The sequence below is a fragment of the Gopherus flavomarginatus genome, chromosome 9 (assembly GCF_025201925.1).
Source record: "Gopherus flavomarginatus isolate rGopFla2 chromosome 9, rGopFla2.mat.asm, whole genome shotgun sequence".
NCBI lineage: Eukaryota > Metazoa > Chordata > Testudines > Testudinidae > Gopherus > Gopherus flavomarginatus.
In genome coordinates, this window is record NC_066625.1 from 22,578,848 (window position 1) to 22,597,060 (window position 18,213).

Below are 18,213 nucleotides of genomic sequence, written 5' to 3' on the forward strand. Positions count from 1 at the left end.
TTATTCTTGCTCCCAATGACACTTTCATTATTTATTCACAGTGAAACGCCTTCAAAGAGACTGAGGGAGCCCCACACATCACAAAATCCTATTGCCCAGTGATTATTTACTCACATGAAAAATGGCATATCCCTGTTCAAATCCCTTCTTCCCCTCAGGTGGTGGGAGGGGCATGACCCAGGGGTCTCCCATATCCCCAGTGAGTATCCTAACTACTGAGCTACAAGTTAAGGAGGTCCTCCTCCTTCCCCCTCCCTCACAGCTTTTTGATAAAATGGCATAGGTGCCTAATGTTAAGCAAGGGTTTGCAGCTGAGAATCCCAATGTACGAAGGCACCTCCCTGCAGCCCGAATTTAGGAATGCCTATCTCTGAGGTACAGGGTGTAGGATGAAAACCGCATCTTAGCATCTCCCATTGGCTAGTTTAGGCAAGGAGCCGCCACCATGCTGTCTTTTGTGAAACGACTCTGAGGAGGCTCTCTCCCCATCCCCTCATTGTATAGGGCACCTAACTCAAGTTTTGTGAATCTCACTGATTTTGTAAGTGCCCAAAAAAAAAAAAAAAAAAAAAAAAATCAGGAGTGCTGATGTCCCTAAGTTGCTTTGTGAGTTAGCTCAACATGCCTTCAATATTATCTCCAATAAAAGGTGACAGTTTGCAGATTTGGCTATTTCTTTCCAAAATGTGGCAGTCTTCAGTTTACAACTGTCACTAAACCTCTGTTAAGAGATTGCCCATTATAACCTTACTGTGTTCATATGCCATCATGTAAGATTATTCTAACATCAGAAACAAAGGAAAGACTATGAATAATCAAAGAATCAGAAACATGTAGAAAAAACGCTTCAGATTTCTAAAGTTCTCAATTTAATCTTTAAGATCTTCATGAATATCTAATCCAGAAATAAAAAATGCTGTGAATTTAAGATCCTATGAATTTATTCTGAAAATTCAAACTTTTGAAGAAGTTAAATTATTGCCTGATATCTTAAATGTCACAGATATTAAGATTCTGGTCCACTTAAAGCAAAAGCTGCATCAAAATACCACTCTGGATCCTTTGGACATACATACTTCTAGGCTACACCTCTCTCTCTCTCTCTCTCCTTTTAAATCAGTGCAACAAGCTTAATTATTGCTCACACTGAATCTATGATACCTTACCTTGCCTTATGAACTATAGAAACATCTAATCAGAGTTATTTTCCTCACTGATTATTCCTTAGAACTATGCAAACGTTTGCTAACTGACAAAAGTATATATCTCAATATCGAGAACAACAGTGGAGCGAGAGCCACAGTTTTAACATAATCCCTGCCAGGATCTCTTGAGCAAGTTGGCAGGCATCTCCCTGCTCAGAAACAACGAACATATGGGAGTTTTTAAACTCCCAATACCAACCTTTATGAAATTCTCAATCCGAATAAGATATGCCACTAGGGAATTTTAAATATAAAGAAAATACAAGTGATTAGTTTAAACTGAGGCTAGGGTTTTCAGATCCACCTTCAGATTATAGCAGGTTTTGTAATGTACAGTGATTACTTACTTGTTAAAAAAGGGTTCAATGAGTTTTGATCTAGCAGATACATGATTTTTCGGAGGACTGAGAAATGAACCTAACAAACAAAGAAGAAATTCAGCATATCACATGCAGTGAAACAGAGCATGGAGAAAAAAAGTTTTGGTGAAAAAAAAAAATAGTACCTAGGTAGTTCGCCATGGAGATGAAACACAGTCCTGTTATGTAAGCATCATAGCCTGCTTCATGAAGTTGTTCAGAAGCTGTGTCATAACTTGGAAACCCTTCTGCACTTTCTGAAGAAGGAAAAGTCATGTTTACCTAAGGGTATCATGGAAGTGGAAGTTACATTTAACCAGAAACTTACTTTTGCTGCAAGTGCATAATACACTATAGATAATTGTAGTAAATTTTACAAATTACAAGCAATTTGAAGCTTCACTGACAGGATAAGGCTTCTAGGAACCATTCCTATTCTCACCGAGTCAAAAATTTTACCACTAGACTCTCATAGCCCTTCTCATCCAGAGACATTCTGGACCATACTGCCACTTTAGCAGCCAAACTTCCATTGAAACAATGGGAACAGGATTAGTCATCAGCTTATTTCTCCTGATTCCTCTGCAACACAACATATACAGCATGTAATTGTTACTCCACTGGTAGCAAACAGACTCAGGCATTTTTGAAAAAATGTAGTAACTTCAGCATCTAAATCCTATTTCCAAAGGTGTCTTAGGGCCTAAATATCCAAGTAAGTACCTTGTGGCATTCTGAAAATCCCACTAAGCACTTAACTACATTTTTATTCACCTAAATAGTTTTTTTTTTTTTTTTTTTTAAAGTTTAGCCCTAAAACATTCAGAAAGCCTAAGTCCCATTGACAGTCAATTTACTCCCACCCCACAAGCCCCCAACATTAGGATTGTGCAGTCTTTAATACTTAATTTCCCAGTCTGTAGAGAGACATCTGAACAGTTCAAGCAATTTTTTGGAGGGGAAATGGGACTAGGAGAGAAACAGCTGCTTAAACCAATCAAACTTAAGTACAGACAGTGGAAATGGAGGTCAAGCTTAGTTAAATTCACATTATTACAATTAAGGAGTCTTTTCTGCAGCAAAAGTGATGAATGAATATAACTATGAAGTACACCCCAATATTTACAACAGGGACAAACAGCTGTAATAATATGGTATTTTAGCCATATGTAAAGAAAGCCTACCTATATGTAACAAAATAAACTGACTAGTATCTAGTATTTTTCCAGTGTCTAACCATGACTCAACATTCTTAGCTTATTTAAGTTTAAAAATCTACACAAAAAGTTACATAGCACTGACATATAAGTAGGCCAATGTTTCACAGCCAAAAACAGTCTCTCTCGAAAGAGTATATTTCTAAGAAAAAATGTTACCACCACTTAACAAGTTCAGTTAACCTGTTTGAGCTGAGTTTAAATCAAGTTATCCTTTTAACGCCACAATGCATACCCACAAACACATTTCTCCACAAATCAAAACAATTGATAGAAGTATTTCAACAACTTTAAACCATCTTTGCCTTGAAAGTTCTGACCGGTCTCTGGCAATATCAAACTTTACAGTAGTCATTCTCTACAAGTGATGAATGTTAACATATCCACCAAATTTTGATGCAGAACCCGACAAGTAGCAAAACTAATATGATTTCATACAATAGTTTGGTACAACAACAGGTAAAAAGAGCTCACCAGGAAGAGGCCAAGTTGTCTCATCCCCAAGTTCAAAGAGGCTACAGTGAATACATTGTGAAAACTACATATGTGGAAGTAGGAAACTATGCTGTGTGCACCAGCACTTCCTGTCCATTGGTTAACAGAATGATTATCACAGATGGAAGTCAGAAAGCCTCTGGATTACTATTTCCTTTCTTGAAGCCACCCAAGTTTATTAAACTATGCATAGCTAATACACTTATTTAGAAAGCTCAACAGAGTAATTCAAAAACATCTGTATTGCTTAAGACAAGAGACCCTCTCCTCCTGCCTTTTAACATTTTACACTGCCCAATGGTTTTTCCCCCTTTCTGTATCAGCAATTCGTACACTCCATTCCAGAATGTTAAAACCAGTCTGTCCCTTCTGATCATTTAACATCCCTTCTTTCATGCCACTACCTTATAAAAAGTGATAAAGCTCCACAGTACTTACTTACATTCTAAAAGTTAGCATGGGATCTAGTTACTACTGTATTTTTTCAGAGTCCGTTAAGTACTAGTGGTAATTAATTTAATAAGAGCTTTTAGAGTAAAGTACTTACAACTTGGCTTAATTTGAGACATGGCAGAAATTATTGACCAAAACCTAAGCTACAGAACAAATGCCATCAGTACAGTGACAGAACAGCTGTTCATTCAAGAATTACTGTTCTACTTCACTCAAAATAAAGCTGACGTATAACGCCTAAAACCACAAAGAATAATGATCACAAATAGTATTGCATATATGTAACCCACTGCCAATACTAAATGGAGTTTAAACACCATTTAATTTAAAAATAGACCATTACACATTTCAAACCAAGCAATCAGCATATCAAACTTTTCTGCTAAAGAGGAAACCTAGCACGTAATTTAGGGTCACGGGACAAACACTTTTATGCATCCTTACCAACTTCAGGAGGGTTGAATGGAATCTTTTTTAAACGCTTTTCCAGTTCTGCAAGGGACGTGTTGTTAATAATTTCCTAGAAACATAAGGCACAGTATGTGAGGACATCAATGCCAAGTGCATTTTCCCATATATTGAAATCATATGTATCAGAGGTAACGTTTGGGATTTAATACTGCCGGCCTGTGCGCTCTACAGAGCTACACACAATCCAGTTCCAAACTCTAAAGTCCTGGAATGAACAGTTTGTTCCAACTCAAGTTTAATGTTACATGCAAACAATTGTTACAATTACATTATTTTTATCAAAAGCAATTTAGCGTCTGGGAACCCTAAAAAAACAAGCTAAATCAATACTGAGGCACAGTTCTTATCTAAAATCTGGCCCCCTGCTGAAAAAGGAGCACAAACAGCAATTCACAAAAACCAAGGTTTACAGCAGGTTATGGAATTAGAACTGAGCACCTCTTGCCCAGAAAGGATATAACTGACCAAAAATATTGTTACTTGAGCTGGAGCTTTTTTTTAAACAGATAGTAAAGAATACATAAAGTGTACTGTTGCTTAATGGGGTAGCCAAGTAATGGAAATAGACTAACAGTTTAGTTACACATTATATGGTGTCTGATTTATTACAGTTAGCAAATCTTATACATTAGCTTAGTTGACTAGCTTTATTCAATATAACAAAAGTAGTCACTGATACATTACACAAAGATTCTTAAATCTGAAATAAAAAGACAATCTAGTCTAATGCATTAGTTGGGTCACTAAATACTTTGTACTTATAACACCATTAGTCTCTCCATTGTCAAAGAGAGAAACAGGCAATAACTTGCTCAAGGTGATAACCATTGGAAGTTAGTAGAACTTAGTTCTCCCTATTCAGCAGCGCTATCATTTTACAACTTCAGCTATCTACAATATATGTAATAATTTTGTGGTTTGAGTTTAACTCTTATGTTTGAAGACAATCACCAGAAGCCAAGAACCAAAATGGACACAGTCTGGAATACCCTCACTCCCAGTGGCCATCCATCCAGTGTAACACTACACGGGTAGAACAGGGTGGGAAAGCTTGCACTAGCACTACCTCAGACAGACCTATTCTGGAGAACAAAAGTTTTAGCCACAAGAGCTGAAAAACAAGATAAACAAGTACTACTGTCTTTAAAAACTATATTAAGAACCTGCCAAATAAATTTCAACCCAGTGGTCAAGCTCAGAATATTTGTTGCACTGGCATCCAAAAACCTCAAATTAGATGCACAAGACATGTACACAAATGATAACATTGTTTCTGTCTCTCCCCCACCCCGTCTAAAATTATATACCATAAAACAGTGGTCGCCAACGTGGTGCCTGCCGGAGCATTTATATGTGCCCGCCTAGTGCCCAGCAGGGGACCTGCTGGAGACAGAGAACTCAGGCTGTGGGCGCGGTATTGTCTGTTCCCAGCAGGCATGGGGCCCACCTAGTTCCCAGCAGGGGAGAGAAGCTGCGGCCCCATGTCTACCAGAGACAGAGAACTCTGGGGCTGCACGCGCTGGTGTTCTCGGTCCCCAGTAGGTGCAGGGCCCACCTAGTGCCCAGCAGAGAAGACAATTTGGGGCCCGCGCCTGCTGGGGACAGAGTACTCCAGGGCTGCGGGCACCGGTGTTCTCTCTCCTCGCGGCTTTTCTCCAGCTTCTCTCTGGATTCAAATATTATGTAATATTAATTATGGTTTTTTGTATTATTTAATGTACAAATACAAAATAAGCCTTGAAAAATTGTCGATGCCTGCCATGTTCTTCTGAAAACATGAATGTGCTACTGATCACAAAAAGGTTGGGGACCACTGCCATAAAAATTCCAAAGCAAATATCACTGAAGTACGTGAGCTAAACACAAAACCCAACATGTGTTATCAAAATATTACTTGTCAAGTCACAAAAGCCTCCAGATCTATTTAGATTCAAACAGTACTGCTCAACACAAGGCTGAAATACCTGCTACATAAATTAGTTATTTTTACTCATTAAGACCTTGCCCCCCACCCCTCCCAAAAAAGCTACAGAAGTTATTATGGCAAAGTATTCACCTCTAGAGGCACCTTCTTCATCAGGTCACTATTCACCTTTAGAATTCACTCAGTCCTGGGGCACACAGGAAAGTTTTGCAGAACGATCACTAGCCTGGCCATTCATTCCTCTAACTGGTATGTGATATTTAGAAAGCATTTTTAATTTCACACAGAGACTGCTCCCAGTATGCAAGGAGTATGTTTATGTATATACACATACACACCCACCCCTACCCACCCACCCCTTGCATACTGGGAGCAGTCTCTACATGAAATAAAATATTTTAGCTTTTAGAAGTTGCCAACTGGAAGGAAATGTTGCTATATGTATAAGTATGTGTGCCACAGAAGAACAGCAGTACATGTAAGCAACATTTCCTTCCAGTTGGAAACATCTAAACGCTGAAGATGGAGAGTTTGCAAAACTCTAGGGCTTTAGTATCCAGATGAGCAAGCAACTTGCAGGACCTAATATTTGCTGTCATGACTGTGAGAAGAGCAGAGGTGAAAGTAAGCCGGTCTGGCTAAGTGCCAACCATACTGGCAGGGCCACTGATTGGGGAGGACAAAAGGGGCAGCTACCCTGGGGCCTGGCAATTAAAAGGGCCCAGGGTTCCTGGCACTGCTGCTGCTACCACGTCAGCAACCAAAGCCCCAGGCCCTTTAAATCACTTCCGGAGCCCCAGGTGGTGCCAGCCAGACAGCACTGAAAAGCTGGCTGGGGGATTTTGGCCCCAGCCCTGCCCCCTCCACCCGAGGACCTGTCCCTTCTGGGGGCCCAGAGCTGCCCTCTCACCCTGCCTTTCACAGGAACCCAGCTGCTCCGTGTAAGTCATTTAAAGTTATTTTCACCCCTGAAGAAGAGGTCCACAAGTAGACAGACAATTCAGGATGCAATTGTTATTCACAAAGCAAAACCATTCTACCAGTCTCATTAAATAGTGTTTAAAATGTGGTTCTAAAAGTAATATGCTTTTCGAATTTAGAAAACACCAAGTTAATACATAACATATGCAGAAGTTAATATTTGCAGCCCACTTAGAACAGGACAAAAATATAGTTAACTGCCCATATTTCTTATTCATAATTATGAATTAAATAGTTTTTTTCCCTTTAGTGCCCCATTTTGTTCTGGTACAGATCACATGTAGTGCAAGAGCTTGTGTGCCTAGAAAGTTAAGGCTACCTTTAAGATATTGGTCCTACAAATATTGTTCCATTTATGAAACATTTTGAATCGTTATCCTACACACACACACACACACACACACACGGTTAATTTGCCTATTTTGTGTATATAAGATAAGGAAACTAATTCTTACAGCTATACCTAAAAAATTGCATTTTACTATACAGATACAATTTGGCCATGATGAAATCCTACTAAACTATTGATTTTGAATGTATTACATGGATATAAAATCCAGCAACTGTAGTACAACACAGCATTAAATTGAACTTAACCGAATACTCTGTTCAACTGACATTTTAAAAATCTCTTGTTAAAATTACATTTCAACAGTCAAATGAGTCTATAAACAAAAATGATGCATCTGGGACTCAAAAACCCAGAGTCCTACTCAGGCAAAAGTCCTGTTGATTAAGAGGATAGTTACCCAAGTAAGGACTGCAGGAACGGTGCTCCCAGAGTTCAAGGAAAATCATGATGGATAATTCAGACATCTTCTTGTATTAACTCACAATAGAAATAGTAGAAGATTAGTTTGGGCAGAGTCAATTAATAACTTTACATTTGTCCAGGACCCAAAGTTAACTGCTCAAGACCAGCCATCTAGTAGAGTTTTAACCATGAAAGAATGGAATTTTACAAGTATTATAATTTGTTATTTTAAAGCTCATTTACTGTAGTTTTAGAAGGGTTAAATGAGAAAGTTTTTACAACAGTATGAAGTTATGCTGCTACAACAGAGGTAGTATTAATAAATGCAACATTCTATTATCGGTTGTCCTCTAGCAAAACATTACTTGTACTTCATTTAAAACACACAAAGATTAGACTATAATTATTTACATTTGTAAGTTACCTTAAAAGGTTGCGTACTTGCCATCAGTTTAGTATCCAATAGTCTAAAAATGAAATTTAAGGAGGTAAGAATAAAGTGTTTGGCAAAATTGTTTATAAAAGCAAAACACTCAAGGATATTTTGTTTTATTCAGTGGTAAACAACAACATTAAGATGTTGAAAGTCATTAACACAGAACTTCAGGGAGCATTAGAACTGAGCTATGTCCACCAGAAAAAGTCAACAAACTAAGCCTGATAAAAAGGTGAAACTAGTAACATTAATAGCAAATGAACATTGTTCCCAATTCAATCAGGGTTCACAACAATAATTTTCATACAAAGATTTTTTTGTAAAGGCTAGAAGTATTCTGACAAGGCCTATGCAATCAGCAATGTCATAAATAGGAATTAAAATGCAGACAGTAAGATTATTTTTAAACTAAATTGTTCTTAAATCACTGCAAATTGTGATACGAGTCACACCCACAATTTTATGCTTAATTTAGCCAAGAAGATAACTGGAATTTGACAGGTGATATCAGTGCAAAAACTGCTCAATTGTAATTTGAAGATGAGCCTACCTGGGAAAGACACATGCCGCTAACTCCTTAAACTCACTTAGGTCCTAAAATTCAAAGCAAAGTTTTGTTACTATCATACCTAAACAGCATAAAATTCATAAAGGTATTCTACTACCCTGAAATAGATATTTATCAAGAGGTTCCAACTCTTTTATCCACTAAGATTTCTAAAGTAAGATCAAATGACTATTCTTTTCTACTCAAGATCGAAGCATGCTTGGTTACACTCTTTGAATGCCTGCTCACACTCAGTTTTTAAAAGATTATAACCTTTTAGCTTGTCACTGTTTTTTCACCTAAACCTTCTGCCACCCATCTCCAATATTCTGCTATGCAAAGATAACTGAAAAGGCTGATACAGAAGATGAGCAGAAACTTTTAACCTGAAGAAGTTCGGTATAAACCAAAGCCCACTTTCCATTAGAAGCGGGTGCTTTTTCCATCCCAATTTATCATACTAACAATGGCAGCCTCCATGTTTTGTCTGATATTAGAGCTAATCAACTACAGAAAACTGAAAAAATTATTAAGTATTTCTTATATATTTCATAGTAGAGAATTAATTGAATGTTCATTTTCAGGAGATATTTTACTAATGAAATGCTTGTTAAGTCATTGGCCCTTTCTTTGAAGGGGTTTGTGTATGACAACTCATTCTCTTAAACATTAACTCTTTGAGCCAACGAAGCATATGAACAGATGGTCACCTATGGCTTCTGGGGAAGGTTGAGAAAACCCATCCTCTATATTCACACAGAAATGACAGTGAATCTGCTAGTAGAGGTGAAAAGTCCACTCTTTGCAGCAGAGATGTAAACCAGAACCCCACTCTATGCCCAACAAGGAGGGGGAAGTAATCCAGCTAAAACTCTTATGAGGAGGCAGAAGGGGAGAAGTCACTGTGATGTTCTGGGGATCACCCAGATCAGTAATGGGTTCTGTCACCACCTGTCCTGCAGCCATGAGTTGCCTTCATGTTATGCTGCTATGGCTCAGAGCCCTGACACCAGTAGACAACTCCATCAAACTCACACAGGGGGTGTGACAATCAGAGCTTAGACACTCCAAACAGAGAACAGGGAGACTGAACCTCACAGAATAAGCAACTGAATCCACAGGTTGTATACAATGTTATTGTGTACAGAAATATGTTGAATAATGTCTTTTATAAAAACCTATAATGTTCTGCACTTGGTCTGAAATATGTATACAGACTGATTATGAATATATGTAGAATACTATGCTCATGATATGTACTACAATTTCAAATACACCTCACAGCAGACAAGTAACCATCCATCGCACAACCCAGGAAAAGAAATAACGTATCATTACAGTTCATGGGAAGACATGGACAGCCCAGGTACCGAATGAAAAGGGAATTTCCCCTGTTCTGAGAAACAATGAATTACCATAGTCAGGGCGGAAAAAACTGCAAGCCATATTAAAAGGGAAAGTGGGCTTTGAAGTGAAAAAGCACTGAACTGAGAGACAGACATTCTCAACAGCAGAAGGGACAGGGGCGCTGCCTGTGAATATAAAATATCATCACCTAAGGCTAGGGGGCAAGCTGGGAAACTGTTCAAAGGCAAAAGGTAAGTTTGTATTAGAAAAAGGAATTTATCTAATATAGAAATGTAAAGCATGAAGTTGCAACTTCATGTTTATATTCCCTAACTTGCTTGCTTTTTCCTTATTTCATCTTTGAGTCTGAGATTTTTATTAAATAAATGTTGTTTATTTTTATCCCAAGCAGATCTCTGGTGTGCAAATTGCGTGCAGCGTCTCTGCTAAAGTGAGCTGATAACTGAGGACTGTTTCCACACTTTTAGGGGTGACGAACCAGAAGGGAACAGTCCTAGTATCTGGTGGTTTAGAACTCAGGTTAGACAAATTTGGAGAGGCTCAGGACCAGAAGGGCTGTTGGAGTCACCCTGCAAAGAGTAATTAAACTGGTGGAAGCCAAGCTGAGTCTTTGTTTGTCGGCTAGCTACTAGTGTCAGGTCTCTGAGCCATAGCAGCACAGCATTAAGACATCCAAAGTTACAAGGGAGGCCTGTCTGGGTGATCCCCAGATCATCAGTCACTACTCACTCTTCCCGGTGCCTGAAAATCCCTACCACAAATACAAGTCCTAACTGACTCTGCTCCTTCTCTCTCAGCTTCCAACCTTCTTCCATAACAGAAGCCGAAATGCCTTCATGATGGCCTTGGATTCTGGATCTCCCCATTTCCACAGGGAAACAGGGCTAATGCAAGCTGCAAGTGACAACTTTTGAATGACTCAACAGCATCAAAGGGTGCAGATCCTTGATCATTTGTAGGAGTAAGTGAAGAAAATCAGCCTACACCATAATAACTACACATTGATCAAAATCTGAGGACTTCAGAAGCAGTGACAGCAGCCTCATCTGCACGTTAATAACTAAAAAGGACATATTACACCCCTGTCTAAAGATGGTTTCTTGAGCAAGTGACTCCCTATTTGCCTATGTACCAACATAGTTTAAACAAGCCTCAACCCACTTCCCCCACATCTAATAGCCAAGTCTTGCACGCAGCCTCACATGAAAAAGCCTCAAAGACTAGTATTGTACCCTTACCCACCTCGCACAAACAAAGGCCAGGCTAGTAGATTAGGACTTCTTAAATAATCAGAACAACCTCCCCCTCCAATATTTCAGTACTGCAATTCCCATCCTCATAATCAATTTGATTTTATCCCCCAACTTCTGTAATTAGATTTCATAATGTCATCTCCATATCACAACTCAGCTTCTAGCAAACATCACAGAAGAGAACTTCATTTTTAAAATACAGCAGAGGAAAGTAAAACACTTCATTAAACACTAGAGGCCTGGTTAAGACATAAAAAGCAAGGAACTTTAAAAGAAACCAGTATAATGCACCTAATTACCCAGTCAATTACTGAAGCAGCATTGAAGGCCAAGAGCTCCAAGTACACAATTGACTTCCTAGTTTTCCTTTTTCTGAAACTGAACTTAAAACTTGATTTCCTACCGCTTAAATTTTTCACTGCCATAGAGCATTGCAACTCCTGACCACTGAAGACAATTCTGCCCTTTAATAATTATACTCTTCTTTAGCTCCATAGGAAACTGCCATTTCCAATTAGCTTTCCTGCACTGTAGATACTTAGTGATATGGGATTATAAAGGCTAAAGGATGAATTTAACATATTTAGTCAGACTAGGTTTTCAATTACAGTCACTTCATAAAGGTTTAGTTTTATACTCAAGTCTCAATTAAAAATAGCTCAAGGACAACAAGGACATATGCCCAATTATACATGGGCTGAAATTTCAAAGCTTTCAGGACAAATGCTTTTAAAAGTGATTGAGGTATGCAGTTAGAGATGCTATAGTACATTAAGTCACAAACTAGAGTTGATTTTTATTTGCACTCAAAGTATATGTTTCAAGAACACACATTTAATACCGTGAATCCTCACCACTTTAACTGCTGCTCCACTTTGAGCAGATGTTTTCAGAGAACTATCCACAATGACTCCAAGATCTTTTCCTTGAGTGGCAACAACTACTTTAGACCCCATCATTTTGTATGTATAGTTGGGATTATGTTTTCCAGTGTGCATTACTTTGCATTTATCTACATTGCATTTCATCTGACATTTTGTTGCCCAGTCACCCTATTTTATGAGATCCCTTTAACTCTTTGCACTAAAGTTTGGACTTAACTGCCTTGAGTAACTTAGTATCAGCTGCAAATTTTGCCACCTCATTGTTCACCTCTTTTTCTAGATCATTCATGACTATATTGAACATCACTCGTCCCAGTATAGATACTTGGAGGACCCCACTATCGACCTCTCCACTGTGAAATCTGACCATTTATAACTACCTTTTAATGAGTAGTTACTGATCAATGACAGGACCTTTCTTCTCATCCCATGACTGTTTACTTAAAAGTCACTGGTGAGAGACCTTGTCAAAGGCTTTCTGGAAGTTCAGGTACACTACAGCCATTGGATCTTTGTCCATATCTGTTGACCCTAGGGTGACCAGATGTCCCCATTTTATAGGGACAGTCCTGATATTTGGAGCTTTGTCTTATATAGGCGCCTATTACCCCCACCCATCCCAATTTTTCACACTTGCTATCTAGTCACCCTAGCTGACCCAGAATTCGAATAGATTGGTGATGCAGGATTTCCCCTTACAAAAGCCTCATTGACTCTTCAACATATTGTGTTCATCTATGTATCTGATCATTCTATTCTTTACTATAGTTTCAACTAATTTGCGTACTACTGAAGTTAGGCTTACAGGCCTGTAATTGTCAGGATGACCTCTGGACCCTTTTTTAAACATTAGCATTATATTAGCTATCCACCAGTCTTGTGATAGAGGCTAATTTAAGCAATAGTTTATATATGACTGTAAACAGTTCTGCAATTTCATTTTTGAGTTCCTTCAGAATTCTCAGGTGATTATCATCTGATCCTGAGATTTCAAATTACTGGCAAATTTATCAGTTTGTTCCAAAACCACCTCTATTGACATCTCAATCTGGGAAGGTTCCTGAGATCTGTCAACTAAAAAGAATGGCTAGGTGTGGGAAATTCCCCTCATTTGATTCTCTCATTGCATCTCTTACTACGGCATTTCATGCAAAGATACAGTTACCAAATTGATGGAGATAATTTCAGCCCTAACTGCAAACTCTCCCTAGCAGAGGGTTTAAGAAAACTGAATGAACCATGGGCCAGTATCTCCAGAGAGCACGCAGACTTCTAATAGCATTTTAAAGATTCTATTTTAGTTTGTTCAACATCCCCTAGTAAGTTTCCATCCACAACAGATTTCAGATGAATTACTTCAAATATCAGGATACATTTTCTAATCAGCTGAAGACTGACAAGGCCACTTACTTCAGGCAGGGGACAGTAAAACTGGTGGATCGTGTGCATGACATCCAGTAGCATGTTGTGTCCAACAACAAGTTTGCCCTAAAGAAAGAGTCAATTTTATGTATGAATGACATTTCAAACGACTGTATACAAAATAGGCTACGGAAAAGGCTTTGGCGCAGTTTCACTCAGTTTTCAGTTCATTACATTTTAACTTCAAACTACCATACTGAATCACAAGCATATTCTTTACAGTTCAAGTATTTGATAATATAGTGGCAGTGCCAATAAGAAGAGGGGAGGGGGCTATTGTGGCAGGCACTGTACAAACATGATGAGTCCTGTCCTAGAGAGCATAGCAAAACCATTTAAAAACCTATTTTGAATATTTAGGTAGAAAGTAAGCTGATCCTGTTGATCTTTTTCTTACTGTGGTTATGCTTTTTACCTTGTGGTTACAGCCAAAACAAGAGCTATATCCTTTTGGAAAAAAGGAAATGGCTTAGAATCTTGTTAACTCCTATAAGAAATTGGTATTATTCACTTTTAAAAAGATCTAAAGAATAGGTGTAGTGAAATCTCATATTACTGAAGACTTTTAAAAAAGGATACATTACATCTATTTTATATCAAAGCATTGCCATAACCAAAAATCTTAATTAAAGTTGATAATGTAAGTCAGAGTCCTGCACAGATACAAAATTTATATCCACGGATGTAGATATCCACAGAGCTGCAGGGCTCTACTAGGAACTGCAGCAGCGAAAGCAACAGCATGTCGGGCCACCGCTCACAGCAGCCAGCACCCCACCCAGAGAGCGCCTCTGGCATGGAGGTACCATCCCCAGCCCTGGCCACGGGGACTGGCATCAGGCTCACTGGCAGCTGCCCTGGTCATACTAGTGTGTGCGAGCAGCTTGCATACTCCCATAAAGCAGCCCCACGTGCTCTGCTATCACTGTTGTGGTTCCCGATAGTGCACAGCAGGTCTGCATACATGCACTTCAGATCCAAGGATATAAATTTTGTATCCGTGCAGGGCTCTGAAGTTACATACATTTGAGTCATACTTCATTAGAATTGCTTATTTGTACAATTTAGTAGTAATGGACCTCATACTCTATGTGAATTATCAACTTTTTACTGTTAACTATGCTGGGACTCCCTGAGACCTTTTCCATTCGGCTTATCCAGAACAGTTCTCTGGGTCTAAAAAACTCCGTTCGACTCCAGATTTCATCACTAAGGTTCCTTTATTTTCCATATAGCAAAACTACACTGAGCTTATCAAACAAAAACAGGGAGGTGGATGCAGGGCATATCACACCTCCAAATGTACACAGAAACCCTCTCCCTTCATATACATTTACACATCTCATTGCATTTACTATACATGACTTCACATTTTTGTATTGGCTTGATTACTTTGCAAAAAACAATCCCTGTGCAGCATGCTGTGTCTATAAATTGTTGACGCTTGACCTCTTCTCTGCATTCCTAATTAATCTTGTCCATTGCTAGTAAATGGTTCCCTGCATGTACTCTCTCTTACCTTAGCTGGCTCAGACATTGGTTTTTTTTAGGCTACTGACCTATTTACTTATTTTATTTATCACAAAAGTTCTGCTTTCAGCCTGAATGATCTGCTTACCTCTCTAATCCTATCCTCCAAGTAATGAGGCCTCCCTCCAGGTGTTAATTACTCATGTCAGGCCTCAGCTGAAAACTAAAGGTATATATGGGGGGAAAAACAAAACAAAACAAAACAAAAAACGTGTTGGTTAACTTACAGAATTAGCAATGGCATGAATGACTCTGGAAAATCCCACTGCATCACTGAGTTCTTCCTGCAAAATTTCAAGTATCATTAAGTGAAGTATAAATGCAAATAACTGACAGCATTGTCTGTATATTGTGACAATAAGACAATATCCCTGCAACTCCATCTCAAATTAAGGTCCCCCCATTCTGTATACTTCATAAAACGATAATCAATATTTGCCTAGGGAACGCAAATATTGTGGAAGTATTATTGTGGTCAGAATTGGGCACTGTTATCAGCCGTCTCTCTAATGGTGTAAATAAAGACAACTCAACTTGTGCCACAGATCCCCCATCTATAAAATAGGCATAAGCTGGCCTGAAAACTACTGGGAATGTCTAAGTCAGATACTATAAACGTTTACATAGTATTGCAAACAATGGGGCTAAATGTAAAACTGCTCAATAGTATCAAATGTTTTTATTCATTTCCATTTCACGAACTTTGCTTTTGCTATTAGAGCACGAGTGAAAAAAAACTTCTGCCACCTAATTTTAATGCCTACATTGTCAAGGAAAAACACAAGCAGTGAGGTTTGTTTTTGTTTTAAATAATTCACTATTGCTTTTAATTCTACTCTCACTGAAGTCAATGAGACTTATAATTGACTTCAGTACTGGCAGAGTTAAGCCTCCATCAAATGCTTTTCAAAATCTTCCTTTAGCAATAAAAGTTACAAGACATCAAGCAGAGTTGGCAGGGGGTTAAAGAAGTCACACTGAAAGTGTGTTTAGCTGAGTCGGAAAGGGGTGTTCAATATCAAGCCAAAGAGGACTTCCACTTATGAGCAAATAATGCATGCTCAAAACAGGTTGAATTTTTATCCTGAAACATGCATTCAATAAAGCGTGCCTGGCATTTTTCTGCTCAGACTCAGGACTTTTGTCAGGCTCCAGAGACAGAGACATTTCACGACTCAACCATTTGATATTTTAGAGCTTTGTCTTGATTGCAGACCTCAATCTGTAAGGTATTTGGAAGTACTGCTAACCTATACACCATTAGTTCAAAATACTGATCTGTGAGTTGCATGCTGTATACATCAAACTACTACATTATTCTATAATGTAATCAGCAAAACTGAATGAGGTGTGTTTTTGGGCTGGAGGAAAGGAGGATAGGACTCCATTAGGTGTCCCTGCTGCATCTGGATTACAAGGGAGGGGAAAAAGGGGGACAGACTTACCTGAGCAGAGCCAAGGTGGGAAAAGTGGCCAGACCAGATGGAGGCTGACTGACCATGTGCACCAGGGAAGGGAGGTATTTATACCCCATGCATACCAGAAGGAATGTGAACTCTCAGTCACTGATCAGCAGCACCCATCTTCCCACCCATGGGGTCAAAAAGTAAGACAGGATTTTATGATCTGCTGTGGGCTTGTGCTGGTTGCTTTTTTCATTTGGAGCTGGAAAGCAATTTTTCACCATCACCTTCCCATGGCAGGTGACGGACCAACAGATATTGCAAGAGATTAGGTCAAGACGTTGCAACTTAGGTAACACACGCAAGAGGTGTCCAGTGCAGCTGCTCATTGCAGGGGATACAGTTCGCTGATAAACAGGAGTTGAAAATATATTTAGGGGAAGGAATCCCCTAAGAAAGCCGGAAAAGAGGGGCTGGGGCTCCAAACATCAGGTACAGCCCTCTTTTTTCCAAGCCCACTTTAGTCCCCATACAAGGAAATGGTGACAGGGTCCCAACAATGGGCTGGGACCAACTTGAAAAGGGGGAGGGCTGATGACAGCCCTCAGAAATGGGAACGATTAAGGAAAGAATGAATCTGCACTGTGTGACTCATCACCAGATATGTTAAGTGAATGAAGTTGCAGTCTAAATGAGTCACATTAACTGCATTTTGTCTTTCTTCCTTTTACTTCTTCCTTTCTGCGGCCAGAACCAAGTAGTAGCCCTCTGATTGCTCTTAGAACAACGCATTTTTACTGGGATAGTTTACAGTAAGGAATATTTTTACTTCAACAACATGCTACAGTACAAGTGGGGTGCACAACTTCATCTTAGAAGCATCACATGACTTCCATTTAAGTATAAGTACTCAGTCATTGTAAGTAACGCATTTAAGGCTTAAACGTTTCATACATGTAGAACCTGCAGATCCGGTAGAATAGATTCACATAAGGATATAGAGAGCAAGTGCAAGGGAAGATGTTTGAGCACTGGAAGCCCACTCTTTATGCTCATTCTAACTGTAAGAGGACAATACTAAAAATGCTCTGATCTTCCTACTTTATCCCTTATTAACCCACCTTATGAGCTACTAAGAACACTTTTTTAACATTTATGGGGAATCTTAGTCTCTGCGGTTATGGCTGGATAAGTTCTACTGCGACTAGTCAATTAATTCTTAGCACAGAACCATTTGATGTCCCAAAGAAAAGAATCACAAGCACTAAAAATCCATTAAAGCAGGCAATTCAGTACCACAAGCCATACATCTGGAATTGTATATGCCCAGTTTCAGGACTATCCTGGAAAGACTTGAAACGGACAGCTATTAAAGTCTTCTCTAATTTCAATTAAAAAGAATAACTGAAATACTTAATGTTATGAGGGGTACAGTAAAAAAATGCTCCGGCATTCCTTTTGACACCACGTCAAAGAAAGAAAAAAAGAATCATAGAATTATAGAATATCAG

At 38.9% G+C, this 18,213-nt stretch overlaps 1 protein-coding gene across 8 annotated transcripts in view; it reads right to left on the minus strand.

The window, feature by feature from the left end:
* Nucleotides 1-18,213, minus strand: part of PARN (poly(A)-specific ribonuclease) — a 143,381-nt gene that overhangs the window by 110,063 nt on the left and 15,105 nt on the right. For all 8 annotated transcript variants that reach the window (XR_007776297.1, XM_050967739.1, XM_050967742.1 and 5 more), the window contains exons 12-18: nt 15,527-15,583; nt 13,758-13,835; nt 8,846-8,889; nt 8,284-8,326; nt 4,174-4,249; nt 1,711-1,821; nt 1,553-1,622 (exon numbers count right to left, since the gene is read on the minus strand). Coding sequence is in view for 7 of the 8 variants with exons in the window: in XM_050967739.1 (XP_050823696.1) it covers nt 1,553-1,622; nt 1,711-1,821; nt 4,174-4,249; nt 8,284-8,326; nt 8,846-8,889; nt 13,758-13,835; nt 15,527-15,583 (479 nt within the window). In the remaining variant the exon portion in view is untranslated. The remainder of the gene's footprint in view (nt 1-1,552; nt 1,623-1,710; nt 1,822-4,173; nt 4,250-8,283; nt 8,327-8,845; nt 8,890-13,757; nt 13,836-15,526; nt 15,584-18,213) is intronic.